The sequence below is a fragment of the Trachinotus anak genome, unplaced genomic scaffold (assembly GCF_046630095.1).
Source record: "Trachinotus anak isolate AG129_WGS33_773 ecotype Australia unplaced genomic scaffold, CSIRO_AGI_Tana_v1 ptg000019l, whole genome shotgun sequence".
Classification (NCBI taxonomy): domain Eukaryota; kingdom Metazoa; phylum Chordata; class Actinopteri; order Carangiformes; family Carangidae; genus Trachinotus; species Trachinotus anak.
In genome coordinates, this window is record NW_027273870.1 from 19,211,493 (window position 1) to 19,225,980 (window position 14,488).

The 14,488-nt window shown below is 38.3% G+C and overlaps 1 protein-coding gene across 1 annotated transcript in view; it reads left to right on the forward strand.

Annotated features, from left to right (window-relative positions):
• Window positions 1-14,488, forward strand: part of gstcd (glutathione S-transferase, C-terminal domain containing) — a 49,299-nt gene that overhangs the window by 32,508 nt on the left and 2,303 nt on the right. The window contains exons 7-10 of the mRNA XM_071503497.1: window positions 169-297; window positions 5,510-5,643; window positions 9,689-9,719; window positions 12,049-12,118. Of these exons, the coding sequence (XP_071359598.1) occupies window positions 169-297; window positions 5,510-5,643; window positions 9,689-9,719; window positions 12,049-12,118 (364 nt within the window). The remainder of the gene's footprint in view (window positions 1-168; window positions 298-5,509; window positions 5,644-9,688; window positions 9,720-12,048; window positions 12,119-14,488) is intronic.

Here is a 14,488-nt window from a genome sequence, read left to right on the forward strand (position 1 = left end):
TGTAGATTGGTTGTTTTGTTGCCGTCCATTTGATCTTTTTTCAAGTTTTTAAGACAGCTAAATCAGGTGAGGGAGAGGGGATGACATGCAGCAAATTGCTCATACCAGGTTATCTGAAAAAGTAGCAATCACATGCAGATGTGTGAGTTTTCTTTGTCATTATTCAAGGTCATCCTCATAGAGAACAAAGAAGAGTCCTTGGTCAGGGCCCAATGTCGCAGCGAAGAGCTCGGCCTGAAAAACATCGGCTTCATTCAGGCCAATCTGGATTACTTCACTGGGCCTTTTCAGATTGGGGTGAGCAGAGCAACTGGCACTGTACAGTGTGCCTTTGCACCAGTTTTGTTTCCATCTGTTGTTTGATGACGATTCACAGATTCTGTAGACAATGTGCAAACCATTTCATGTGACTTGATTGTTGAAGAATTTGCTAATTTGTGAATAACTGAAGCTCAATGCAAAGTAAAAATTGTTTTAAATTATAAAAGTTACTCAAATTAAACAACACTTTAAAATTAATGATAGTTTCGTAATTGCTATAATACAAAAATCATAGTTCAGCAATATTTGATGCAACTATTTAATTTCCTTCGTCTTGATTTGATTTACATTTTGTTAAAACTGTAATCCAGTTTTCCAATGCCACATATTTTAAGCACATCAAATTACTTTTTGATTAATTACCTGCCAACAGAGCAATTAAAAAATAAGGGGAATCAAATTAGCATTAATATATCTCTAAAGCGTAGGAGACAAATTCTCTTGTACATGAAAATAGACTGGTGTAGTCCCATTGCCATCTTATTGAACTACATTGCAAAGAAAATGTGTTTTTATCAGCAATTCCAAGACATTAATACATTCATTTATTTCACTACATTAAAATTCTGTAGCAGCCCTCTCACCAGAGTAATTATCCAGTTCCATATACTATAATGTATCAAAGATCTTACCATGGAGTTTGAAAGCATTGCTGTGAAAACAGTAATCATTGTTTGGCTTTCATATCAGATTTTGTGAACTCTTAACAGTGTGTATATACTGCACACTGTACATGTGTTGACGTTGAGTTGCAACACAACTTTTCGGTTTGGAAGTTAAACTGTTAATAATAATAATTAAACCAACGAACCAGTGCTTCTCATTTCTGATGATGGATTTAAACTGAAAAGTTAAACACCTTTGATTAACGCTGCATAGGTGATGTGTGACTTCCCACTCTGCCACAAATTTACTGCAAGGTGTCTGAACATTGTATTTTTAGTCTTAAGATATTTATATATTTCAGAAGCACAAGTACATGTCACAGTAAGAGACATGTCATTCCCTCATCTTTTTCCAGAAACTGAAAATGCCAGTGTGCAATTATTTTTCTCAGAGCAGCTACGATGGATTTTCATTTCCTGAAGTGGAGCTTTTAATCAGAACCCTTTTAGTGCTCTGCACTCCAGTGAAGCAGTGTATGTCACTGTCCCCTCTCCAATTATTGGAAAGGCAAAAGGTAGTTTTTGCCAGGCAATGACGGACAAAGGTAATGTCAGGGTTAAAGAATCTCTTGAATGAGGAATATTAATAGCTCACTTGTCTTTGCTTGTTCTTGTTTACTGTAAAAATTTGCTGGCCAAAGATGTCTTTGGATTGTTTTCAGAAACATTTTCCAAGATGTTAAGAGTTATGCTCTATTAAAGGCTTAGCAGTCATCTTTGAAAAGCAAAGTGTAATCTTTGGAAAGTGTTTGTAATAAAAGCAAAAATGGCCAGCCATTTCAAGTTTTATGCATGCAACTTGGCCATGTCACCTTTTTACTTCTTAATTCATCACACATTTTTTTTATACCTACACCTCTGCCAGCTCTGCGACTGGAGTTATTCCTGTTTGCGTTTGTGGAGCTTAAAGATCAGGCTCAGTAAATGTGATTAATTCTGCACAGCTACCTGCGACAACAGAATAAATATTTTACTAGCTTTCTAATGCTATGCCTAATTGGGCTAAAACAAACTGAAATTCAGCTCCAACTGGAAGTGGAAACCCTCGCTGGTCCGATTTAAAACACCTGCCCTCATCTATAGAGCTCTTGACTTCTCAAACAAATAATTACTGTCAATTTAGAGCAAATAGGTCCTTAACTGTGGTTGTTTATGGGCTGTTTCAATCTGGCTCTGCCACATAAAACAAGTCTTTGGGATTAAAAAAAAAATAAAAAATCATCTAACCTTCTGTAGACTCTCAAACTCAACATTCATCATTTTGCTTTCCATTAGAATCTGTACTATCATCACTCTTGATGCCTCTTGTTATTTATGTGTCTCAGGTCGGTGTCTTCCCTCAGACATGTTGGGAAGATCCATCTTCCTGAAGTGTGTCATAGCCCAGTTTCAGATAAGCCAGCTGTGCTAGTACCCTGACTTTAACTCTCCCTGGGACAAACTGTAATATATATGTACCTGCTGTAATTAGAGGTGGCTATTGTTCCAGCGTGCTCCCTCCACTGAGACCTGTTCCACTTGGCAAGGAGCAAACAGCACAGATTATTCTTCTCTACAACATGTGGATGTTAACTCACACACACAGCACAGTTTGTTTGTTTTTTTAATTTCACATGAACGTTAACATCCATGTGAATATGTTTGTCCTTTTCTGCACTGCTTGAGATCAACATTTCTGCAGCCTCGGCTGTTACTAAGCTTCTTGTTTCATGACACAGATATTCCCACCTGAAGGAGCCACCCATCAAACCAATTTTAATCCTGTCATGTATTATACATGGGGCCGTTTTTAGTCACAGTCATTTAATCAGGCTAATTAAGTTGAGGTGTCCCTATTCTTAGTCAGTGTCTGCTTTCCCTTACTGTAGTTGCCTGGCCCAGGTATTAGACTGGTGTCAGAAGCAGTCTGTACATAAAGTGTATTTAATTTGATCATTTCTCCTGACATTGAGCCAACAGACCCCAGAGGCAGCAAATGTGGTGGAGCTTGAAGTTGATTTGGATTTTATCGGATCCTGGTCCATTATTGGTTCTGCTTGAGGGTGTGAATGTTTGCAATTGATTTTTTCAGTTGCCTTCTTTATGTAGTGTGAAGAAAGTTTAGTGTTGCCTTAGAAAGTCTTATATAAAAATGGGTGTTGATGAATTCCAATAAGACTTATGTGTAACTGCAACCCTGATTTACAGAGTCCAGATATTTTTCTTTGGTTCTTTTTATTTTCAGTAAAATGCAGCATTGCATCCTCCTTTGAAATGAAAACAATGCTTTGATTCTACATAATCACATTTATTCTACCCCGTTCCGCAGAAATACACTTGCACATGCACCAATTTAGGAACACAGAGATGCAAAACAGGGTACTTCAGTTGTTGAGGTTCTGCTGACATTAAGTTTTTGGAGATGATGCATGTTTTTCTCTTATCTTCAGGTAATATTAAGTTTTTATCACAAAATCAGCACAAACATAAACTGAACTCTCAAAACTCCAACACAGCAAAGAAAAGCCGCCAAAGCTTTTAAAAACAGCTGCATCACTCTCCTGTGCAACAGTGTGGAGCTCACAACACTGTGATGTTGATTGAGTAGGTTATTAGTAAGCTGTGTTTCAGGAATGTGGTCTGTCTGAGGCCCACATAGGACAGCAGAGGGATGTAATTACTTGAATAAGAGTGAATAATGAAGCCTCATTATTTTTGTGATGTGATTATTGAGAGAGACATACAGACTGAAACAGCTTTTCTGCTCCCCAAAAGACAAATTATTGCAAAAAAATCCCATAGTTTTATAAAAGCCCTTGGTCCTTTGTTGGTTGCATATTGATTTATGATTTCATCCTCCAGTTAAATGTTTGTGCCGAGGTAAAACTTAGCAGGTCATGTAAGAAATACTGTACTGTACTGTATGTCTGTAGGGTGGCTTTAAAACAGCCTGATATACAATCTCATCTTCCATTATGCATTTTTATCTAGTAACACACAGAACATATTGGGCTGAAGCAATGGTCTATAAGAACAGCTTAAAGCAGACACAAATATTCTAAATAAGGATGCTGTCCACATCAAGAATTTGAAATGCATAATTAGTTATCACAACATATTAGAATGTTTTTTATCTTAGTTTTGTGCATCTCTTTTGGTTGAATGGCTTTGTGTTTGTGTTAAATCAAGGCTAAAGGTTATACAATGTAATTAGGCTTTGCCACAGCATGACTAATGTACAGCATTAAGTAGCTGGGTGAGAGTGATGGTGTTACTTTGTTAATTATTTTTTGCCTTAGATGTGGGGGATGTAACATCATGCAATCTTTAATAGAGACTCCTCCTCCATATCAGCAGCCTGAAACATGCTCTTGAAGGAATATTAGAAGCCATGCATAAATGCAAGAGAGAAAATTAGGTGTCAAATCGATGCAAGGCCATGCAGGTAACTGATGCTAATCCCCCAATTTTCACTTTCTGACTCTCCCTGTATAATTTCATATTTAAAAAAATAATTTTTTCCTTTACTGATGAACGTTGACAGACCAAACATATCATAATATATTTCCATGTGGAGCTCTTCAGTCTGATGGAACACCTAGCTCCATGTACATAACTGAAATTACACATAAAAAAAAAACAGGTTGCAGATTTTCACTATACACCTTTGGTTTCTTGTGTAGTTGTGAGCTGCAGGATTACACCAAGTGTGGGAGATCTTATTTACATCTGAGACATGTTCCCCCCCGTCCAGACATTTCAGTAACTTTACGAGTAGGTTTGGCCGTGTTTATAGTGCCTGCATCTTCCCTGATCTTTGGAGCCACAGCCAATCTTGGCTTAGTCCTGTCCTGACCGGCTCTGAACTTCTGCTTTGTGGCACTGCTGTCAAGACAACATGCAGTGGATTCAGACTCGCAGACGCCAAGATGACACGTTCTTGGAAGAGGAGAATAGAAGGTTGAGGCGGCTGCTTGAGTTGAATGTGGTTAATTTCAGTGAAACTGAGTAGCTATTGTCACATCAGACTGTGTAATGCATTTTATTTGGACCATTAACAGAGAATCTATTTAGCTAATGTACGCTTGAGAGGAAATCATCTATTTTAGCACTGTAAACTTATTGCCTTTGAAGAGTCATAATGTATTTTTGCAGATGGACTTGAAGAAAGAGATGGCTGGAATACACACAGGCTATGATACTGGCTCTTTTAGTCCCTCTCTGCCATCCACTATAAATGCACACCATTACTAATGCTTAGCTAGGTGTTCATCACCACAGTTTACCCACTCAATGGGAATCCGTGCCTCCACTCCCAGTGCACTAATACATTTTGTTTGCTCTAACTACCCGAGTCTGCACCTTTGAGAGCATAGATGTATTTAATAGCAGCAGCCATTATGAAGTAATCAATGAGACTGAGTGCATGTTCTGTAGTGCTCAGAGTTTCAGTCTCTCTGTTGGACAAAGAAGGTTTTCAAGAAGACTCGTGTTTTATTGGTGAAAGAAAGTAGTGTTTTTTTTCTTTGTCTGTCTCACTTCAGGTGGCACTCCATGCATGTGGCGTTGCAACAGACATGGTGATGGAGCATTGCATCCAGGCAGGAGCCGCCTTTGTCGTCAGTCCCTGTTGCTATGGCTTCATCCAGAATGCCGTCAAGTTCTCCTTCCCCAAGAGGTTTGTACCCGCACTGCTGCGCCTCTGTCCGCTGTCAACTCTCTAGGTTTCTGCGTTTTAAAATAATGTTTCTGACCTTGTTGTTTTCTTGTTAGACCCCTGCTTGTATCAGCGCGTCTCCCCATCTCCTGTTCCCTCTTGGTGATTTTTTTTTAGTCTCTCTGTAGTGCTTTCAGTCGCTCTCAGTCACTTTCACACTCATTCTTGCACCCTCTCTATCTCACACATTGACACAACCTGTATCTATTGTCACTGCTTTTTGTTCATCTCTTATCATCACCACTGACAATATGAGGCAGTGGTGTTTCATCGCCTCCACCTTTTTAATCTCAGCCCTGTTCTATCAGCAGCACAGAATAGGGCTCTCTATGTAGAGGCTGACATGGATATTACAGAGTGACAGGAAAATCCAGTTGAAGGTACAGACAAGAAATTCAACACTTATTGGAATGAAATTGTCACACATACTATTACACAGAATTAACCACTGAAGTATGAACGCTGTTTGAATAGAGAAGGAAGGAAGGAACTGACAACAGCAGAGAAGGACAAGTGGAAAGAGAGGGTGTACGTTAATGGTGTTGATCCTGTTGCTATAGCAGCACTCTGTTGACTAATTGTACTGTAAGGGCTTAAGAACCATTGCAAGGCAGTATGTTGCTAAAACAACTTTGGAATCCTGAAGACTATGAAATGAAGCTGTTTTGTAGTATTGCTGTTGTAGCAACTAAGAGACTGTTATCTCTAGCAACCTCAGGTTAAGATACATGTTGTGATTGATGGGCTGATTATAGCTATGGTATTAGCATTAAGACTGATTGGAACAAGCTGCACAAAGTGTTTTCTGGTTTAGGCCTTTTGGGTTATAACATCATACAATGTGTGGTGTTCAAGGATTCTTTGAATTTTCTGTCTGACGTAGCCACTTAATTGCCCTTTGTTTTTGTCTGCGGCATTTTTAACCATGACTGGGGACATCACATAGTACAAGAACATTTGTTTTTGAAACTGTCTAAAAAGCAAAGAGCAAAATGGTGCTATGTGCCTGAGTGAACAGTATTTTACAATTTAGTTATCAGGTGTCAGTGCAGAGTCCCAACTCATCTAAAGTTGAGTCACCCCTGGCATCTCTTTTCCTCATCTCTCCATCCAATATTTCATTTAAATTCAGCATTTTTCCATTTGATTTTTGTCAGTTTGTGTTTTGGAACAGAGACGTGAGAAATCGGGTCCTTTCAGGGTTTCAGAGGTTGAGACTCTGGTCACTGACAGTGTCCAGTGTTTTCTCTGCGTTTAATCAGTCATTCAATAAATGCGTCTCTCTGTCATAAGTGAAACATCTTTAAGTGATTTATAGTCTTTGTAGATTTCAATCAACTGAAAGGTAGTGGAATCTCCCAGTGGAGCAATGGTGACATACTGTTTTCATGTGGCACATTGCTGCGGCATACCACAATGAGTATCAGCAGCGGTAAACTGGTCGGGAATGACCGTAAGCAAGTGCAGACTGACATGTGGCAGCAGAAGAAGAATTACATCTGGTTTTTTATGTGCCACTTGGTGATCAAACAGCAGTGACATACCACTTAAGATCAGCAGATGACACTAAAACAAGAATGACACGACACCAGTGCTATAAAACAACATCAAAAGACGCACTCAACAATCAATCAAACAAATTTTATTTGTATAGCAAGTTACATACAGGTTAGTGCTTCACAGATGAATGATAAGCTAAAAAGCAAAACAGGACAAATCAAATAAGACAGCTGACAATGAGATACAATAAAATAGATTAAAGAAAATATAATTGTAGCAAACAGGAAAAAAAAACATTAGAAAATTAACTGCAATCACTGCGTCGTGGTTGTATGCCTCTGCGACTCTAGACTAGTTTCAGATTACATACCTGTTAATCCAGAGTCATATAAAATATGAACCATTTGTCTGAAATTTTGTCATAATTGCTGTGTGAAGTCTTGAGTAATGGCTAAAAAGTGTTTTGTGAGGTCACACTGACCTTTGACCTTTGACCACCAAACTCTAATCTTTTCATCCTTGAGTCCAAGTGAATATTTGTGCCGAATCCGAAGAAGTTTCATCAAGACGTTACTGAGATATCGTGTCCACGAGAATAAGGATGGACAGACAACCCGAAAACAATATGATGTAAACATGATAATAAGATACAATTTATAAAATAAATGCAATAGAATCAAAGTTTAAAATTTCATATTTGTCCTGGTTGAGCTGTAAAAAGTTTTGTGACATCAAGTCATCATTTTCTAAAATAAATTTAAAAAGGGAATCAGTTGATCTTGTCAACAGGAGACACAGCAACATAAAGTTGTGTGTCATCAACATATGGAAGGAGATGCATGTGTCTCCTTATGTCATCACCAAGGGGTAATATATATATATATATATATATATATATATATATATATATATTTTTTTTTTTTTTTTTTTTTTTTTGTTTTTTTTGTTTTTTTTGTTTGTTTTTTTTAAAGTGGCCCTAAAATCAATCTGGTGAACTTAAGTGTTATTTTTCATGTTTTGTGGGTGTTTTTATTGATTTCAATAAAGAACTCTCTGCCAGAAAGGTAAGAAAAAAAAAACAGTTAAAAAAGTTCCCAATAGCCTACTCTGTTACAACACAGAGAGACAAGTTTTTGCTTTCAGTAATTGCATCTTAATTAAGAATCTTCTGCATTAATAGAAATAGGTAGGTTGTTCCAAGGAACTCGGAGAACTGAAGATAGTTCCTTATGACACTGGCTATAGGTTTGGTGAACCCAGTGAAAGAAGAAAGTGCTTTTTCATGCCTCACTCATACACCCAGAAGCCACAAGCCAGGAGAGATTCAGACAAATGCTTTACCAAGAGTTGCACACCACTTGTGCTGTCTGCCAGTGAAAGAGAAGTGATAAGCCATTTACGACTATTAGTACTAATTAGTAGTGACATATGTCAATTGCAGTGGATGTGTATGGTGTGTGTGAGACGTGTGCATCATGGTGGCACAACAACAAGAGTGGGACGCTAGTTTAACAAATGTTTCTGTTAATTCCACGACAACTTATAACCCATCATGAAGTGTAGATATTGTTGCCATGGTTTCCAGGTCTTTAATATACTAACACACTGATGTAGAGTAGTGTATTAACTTGTTAACTGTTACTATGTGTCAGGTGTTTTGTTATGTGATTTTTAGGGACCTGTTCCTACAAATAAAGAATGAATATTTTCTGTGTCCATGGCACAACTGACCCTAAATTGTGCCTCGGGGAACACTCTCGGTGTACAGTATAAATATTTAGTAGTTTTCACATACTTAGTTTCTGCTTTTCTCACTTTTGCTAACTTGACACTTCACCCCTCCCGAGTCCTCATAAAATATTAAAGAACGGTGAAAAAAGACTTTGCAGCTGCAATGGACAACCAGAAGCCATGTTTCTGCAGGGCAGTATTTGAGAGCGGCCTACACACCTGACTGTGTCAATCTTCATCTTTGCTACTTTTAGTGTTTTCCCCTTAGGTCATGTTCCAGGTACTCATGTGAATATTCTGCAGGTGTAGACATTCCAGGCTGTTCACAGGTTTTTATGAGCTGTGAAACTAAACTGCCCGTTTCATTAAGTGAGGCCCTAACAGTTAGAGTTAAACTTAAGACTTCTCTCCATGTGACCTGCCTGGCCCCTGACCCCCGACCCTCCTCATGTTGATTTTTAATTAGCTTCAACAATGATCTCACAACGTTTAACCATCACAAACAAACAGACTTTTTTCCCATGTAACAGCAAAAGCCCTGTTTTTGTCAAAGGTCGTCTTTCAGACAGTTAGAGGCGGTGCGTGTTGTAGATTTGGTTATATATTCCTAGTTTGTTTTTAAAGTGATTTTTCCCCAAAATAACTAAATCTCCACCCCAGAAGCGAGCAAGTATACATTTGACATACAAGTGTAGTAAATACATTTTACCTTTATGTCTTAATCACAGCACTTTTGACATCAAAGTGTCTTCTGTTTTTTTTCTGTTTTTTACAGCAAAAGGTTCCAAGAAGCTCTGACTTATAAGGTATGTGATTAAATACCTCTGTTGCATTTATTATTCATTTGCACTGAGGCAAAATATCAAGTATAGAATACTGAATTACAGCAACTCAGTTTTGAAAAGATTTGTGTTTAAGATTCAGTTCACTATATGCATGCCAAAGACGCCTTTGTGTGTCATGACTTAGTTTCAAACATCATATTCATTAGAGTCTTGCATACTCTGTTACAACACAGTTGGGGCCGGTTTTTCTTCTCTAATTGCATCTCAGTTGAGATGCTGCTGCTTTAACAGAAGCAGAATTGAATCAGAGGCATTTAGTTTAAAAATTATATTTCCACATGTCTGGAGTGCAATGACCCAGTGAAAGGTGAAAGTGCTCACTCATACCACAGCTGTCAACACTCAGCAAACACAGCAGCCAGACAAGATTCAGACAAATGTTCACCTGACTGCAAGACAACAAACTGACAAGCAGAAACACACCTGGAGTGGGCTGCACCAGCTATTTGTAGATCTATAACTAAGTCCTTTCTGAATTCTTAGTAACTACTAATCAGTTTCAGACTGGTGGTTTGCTAAAGTATGTTGCATTAAAACATGGGGAAACAGTCTTAGCTAGGAAAGACTTGAAATAAGTCTAGAATAAGGGACATGTAAATGCATAAAAGCTACTTAGGACTTAATCTACACTCTTGTAAATAAACTAAGTTTGACCTCATGAAGAGCTGGCACAACCGACTAATTTTTTAATTTGAATGTACCAAAAATTCAAAAATGTTACATTATACAATAAAATAAAACAAAAAGAATTAATTTTATTTGGTGTGAGTAAGTTTTCTGTGCTTGTTTCTAGGATATTGCTTTCTTTGCTTTTTTTGAATTTATTTTATGGGAAAGTAAAATAAAATGAATGACATCTCTGGGCTCATCACTGTCTTGGGAACAAAGATTCCCCAGGCAGTTACAAGAGGGAGGCTCACACCCTCCAGGCTTCAATCCCTTATCGCTCAGCACAGACGCGGCACTGTGCTCTGGGAATGCCCATCCCATGATGATGTATAGGACCTGTCAGTGCCCCTGGGGAGAATCTGTGCAAGAGTTGCTGCAGGCCCTAGCAACCTCAGCAGTTGACATGTCACAACATCAGACCACCTCTAACAACTTTTCTCTTGTGCACCAGAAGAAACACATTCTTACGCTTGAGACCCACAGAAGATTACCTATTATTTACAAGACACTGGGCAATTGTATTGTTCTGTGATACTGGCTTGCAGTTCTGCTACTATTTGTCCAAAGGCCCAGGGAGGAAAATAAATCACAATTGCCATATTTTCTGTTTGGGAATAAGAAGCTAAACATGTCACACAGCGGGATAAAGCTATGTTCTATTTAAACCAGCACACACATTATCTGCCATTTTAAACCTGAGCTCTAAATCTCCCCTGGCTCTCCCTGTGGTTTTGCTTTCAACAGCCACATTTGGTGTTTGCCATTCATTTAGGCTCAGTATATAGAACTCCACTGTTTCCTGTGTCTCTGCTCTCCAGCTGGCACTTGGAGATATAAAAGCTGCTTTGCAATGTTTTATTTCCTTCCAGTTGTTAAACAGAATGACAGCACATGGACAAATGCTGTATCGCTGGAATAAAGGGCAAATGGTGTGAGATATTGGTGCTCAGCTCTAACTTTAAGCACCTGTTCTGTGGCCTTGCACTCAGCGTCGACCCTGCGGAGGAATGAATAGAATGAATTAAAGTAGAAGCAGGTTAGAGATGACTAACCGCTCTCCGGAGTCACTTGTTCCATGAACCATAGCAAAGTAAAAACTGGGAGTGGGTAGAAATAAATGACCAGGGTTTACCTGACCTTTGTGGAGAGTTTACTGGGAAGATTTTTGAATTGCAGGATGATGGTAGCATGCTAATGTGTGCTAATTTGCTGATTAGAATTAACACATTGATCACTGTTTGGTTGGAGTCCCTCACTAGAATTCTCATTCAGATCCAAGGAGAACTTTTTCCTGCCTCTCAGTCAGTGCGTGCTGCAATAAGCTTAACCCCTCCCACCCCTCCTGTCCATGGTTGTAGGATAAGTAGGATAAGAAGATGTAAAAAAAATAAAATAAGATGGATGAATAGAAAAAATTCACACATGGTTCTGTGAGTCTGCATGCAGGACAGTGTTATGTCTCATTATAAAAACCAGTATCTGTGAAATTCTTTAGATCTCTGATTGACTTGATTGATGATTTAGCTGTTATTGCAGTGGGAGGGGCCAAAGCTTGTTAGTGCTAGCATAAAGTTCACCTGAAATAAATTGTTTGTGCACTTACCGTCTGTCCTCATTTCAGGAACACATGATTCTCTGCCGCTTTGCAGACCAAACTGCTGTCCAGCTCCCTCCTGACAGGCGACTCATAGGTACCATTTTTAATCTTCTCCTTCTTCTTCTGAACATTCACCCTCTGGTATATCTTTATTATATTTTTATTCATTTCATTCAACACAGAGAGAATCATCAGGCACTTTTTCTTACAGAGTGCCAGCTCACAGTTACACTGCCAGTCCAATCTCTGTTTACTACTACATTTTGACGTGTGACGTTGTTTTGCTGTTGTTGTCACACCCAAGCAGTTACTTCAGTACACGGTGACGTTTTGTTATCTGAGATCTTTACACTGTGACCCAGACAAAAAGCCCTCTTCTTTCAAGAGGTCTAGACTTGTGGGAAGTGTGAAAAATGTTAATGTGGGGATTTCTACAAAACAGCTGCAGAGAACAGCTGCCAGATCAGTTTTGTCATATTCAGAGGGAAGTGTTTTGCCAGAGCGAAACCTCCAGGCCTGTGCCAAAGCTTCACACTGTGCACTGTTTCATTACTGTAGGGGGCTCTCTTCACCCTGATAGCTCTCCACCTTATCAAAGCCTCCCTCTGAATCTGAGGAGTCTCCCCATTGCCTCGTCACTCTGAAGCCCTTTCATATGTACCCGACATCACCTGTCACAGCAGTTTCTGCTCTGTATCAGTTAACAGGGCTCAACCTCTCCCACTAACATTTTCTAACCATGTTTGATCTCATCTCTCTCTAGAGGCTGTCAGTGTGACTGTGACCGTCTAGGCAGCATGGCAGACCAAAGCTTTTACATTTACTGTGTCTGCCACCTGCTACCGAACTGCTAAACTGCAAAACTACATTTGAAGTTTGTGTGTAAATGAAATCCTAGGAGAAAAGCATGATGATCAGTGTGAGTTTGTAGGTGAATCGGTGGTTTCCGTGAGACACTGATAGATATGAATGGTAGGAACAGATGGGAAGTGGACAAAACAACAGGAACACCTTACTATATACGAACCAGTACAATAAATGCTGCTGAATTAGAGCCTGACTGATTGGCTGATCTGCTGATGGCTTAGCTTTATCGAGCAGCATACACAGATGGGCGAATAAATTAAATAGAAAAAATTAGCCTGCCAACACAAGCTGCCAAAACAGCTTCAGTGCTCCTTGGTATACTTTCCCCGAATGTCTGTAACTGTGCAGAAACAAAATCTCCCTGAGGTGTTCAGTTGTGTTCAAATCTGATGTCTGTGAAGGCGATACCATATGATTCACATCATTTTCACGCGCATTCACTGAACCCTGGTGCCCTGTGGATGGGGACATTGACTCCCTGTGAGAGACAACTACCATCACAATAGCAATGTTTCATCAACAGACAAAGTCACACAAATCTTTTCTTCTTGTCATTTTGAACCTTATAAGAGGTAAACTGGGCCTGACCTGCATTTTTATCCAAGTCGCAAAGCGTGGTAGGATGCTGACGTTTAAATGAATCCCACAGGACACATGTGTGGGAGCTTCTGCAAACCTAGCAGACGTTCCAGTGGTTTATTCCAGTTTTCCTTTTAATTTGTATCAGGCAGATATGCAATGAAAATTTGCAGTACATTGTGGTTTTATACACTGTATTTTAAAATTAATTTAGGTCATAAATTAGATTTTTGTTGTATATATTATCCTTTACAAGATGTCACTTTCACCATGGTTCACTGTTCAAAATTTCATATATTTACAGTTATTCTCAACTTCAAACAGTGTAGTGAATAGTAAAAGTAACAGTAAACACTAAGGTTTAAGTGTAAAATTTCATGATAAATAATAACAAAATTTGAGCAACACAAAAATGTGTGTGTACATTATGTTAATATTACATCTGTCCAAAAAATTTAAAACTAGTTAGAGCTGTAATAATTATAAATAATAAATTGGTTAAATTGATTAGCTGATTAGAAAATTAAGCGAACACTATTGAGATTATCAGTTACAACCAATTACATTTTCTTATTCTAATCTCTTCAATGTGAGGATTTGCTGCTTTTCTTTGTTCTCTATCACTATAAATTAAGTATCTGTGGTTTTCAAACAAGACACTTAAAGGCATCACCCTTTACCCTGGAAAACTTCAGTGCAATATTTTATAGACAAAGCAATTAATCAGTTAATTGATAAAATAAGATGCAGATTAACTGACAATAAAAATATAAATATAAAAGTAGGTTTGCTTTACTTGTGCTTACCCATATCATATCGGCCTAAAAACATCCAGTATCAGTCAGGCTGTAGTTGTAATGTTGTGATTGGATTCTGTGGCAAATTCTGATTTTTTTATTTTTGGATCACATTGAATGGGTGTAATTATTGTTATTATAAAATGTTTCTGTTACTTTATCTCTATGTTTTAGAATAAAAAAGAAAAAAATAAGTTCTTTTGTAAGTGATTGATACTGTT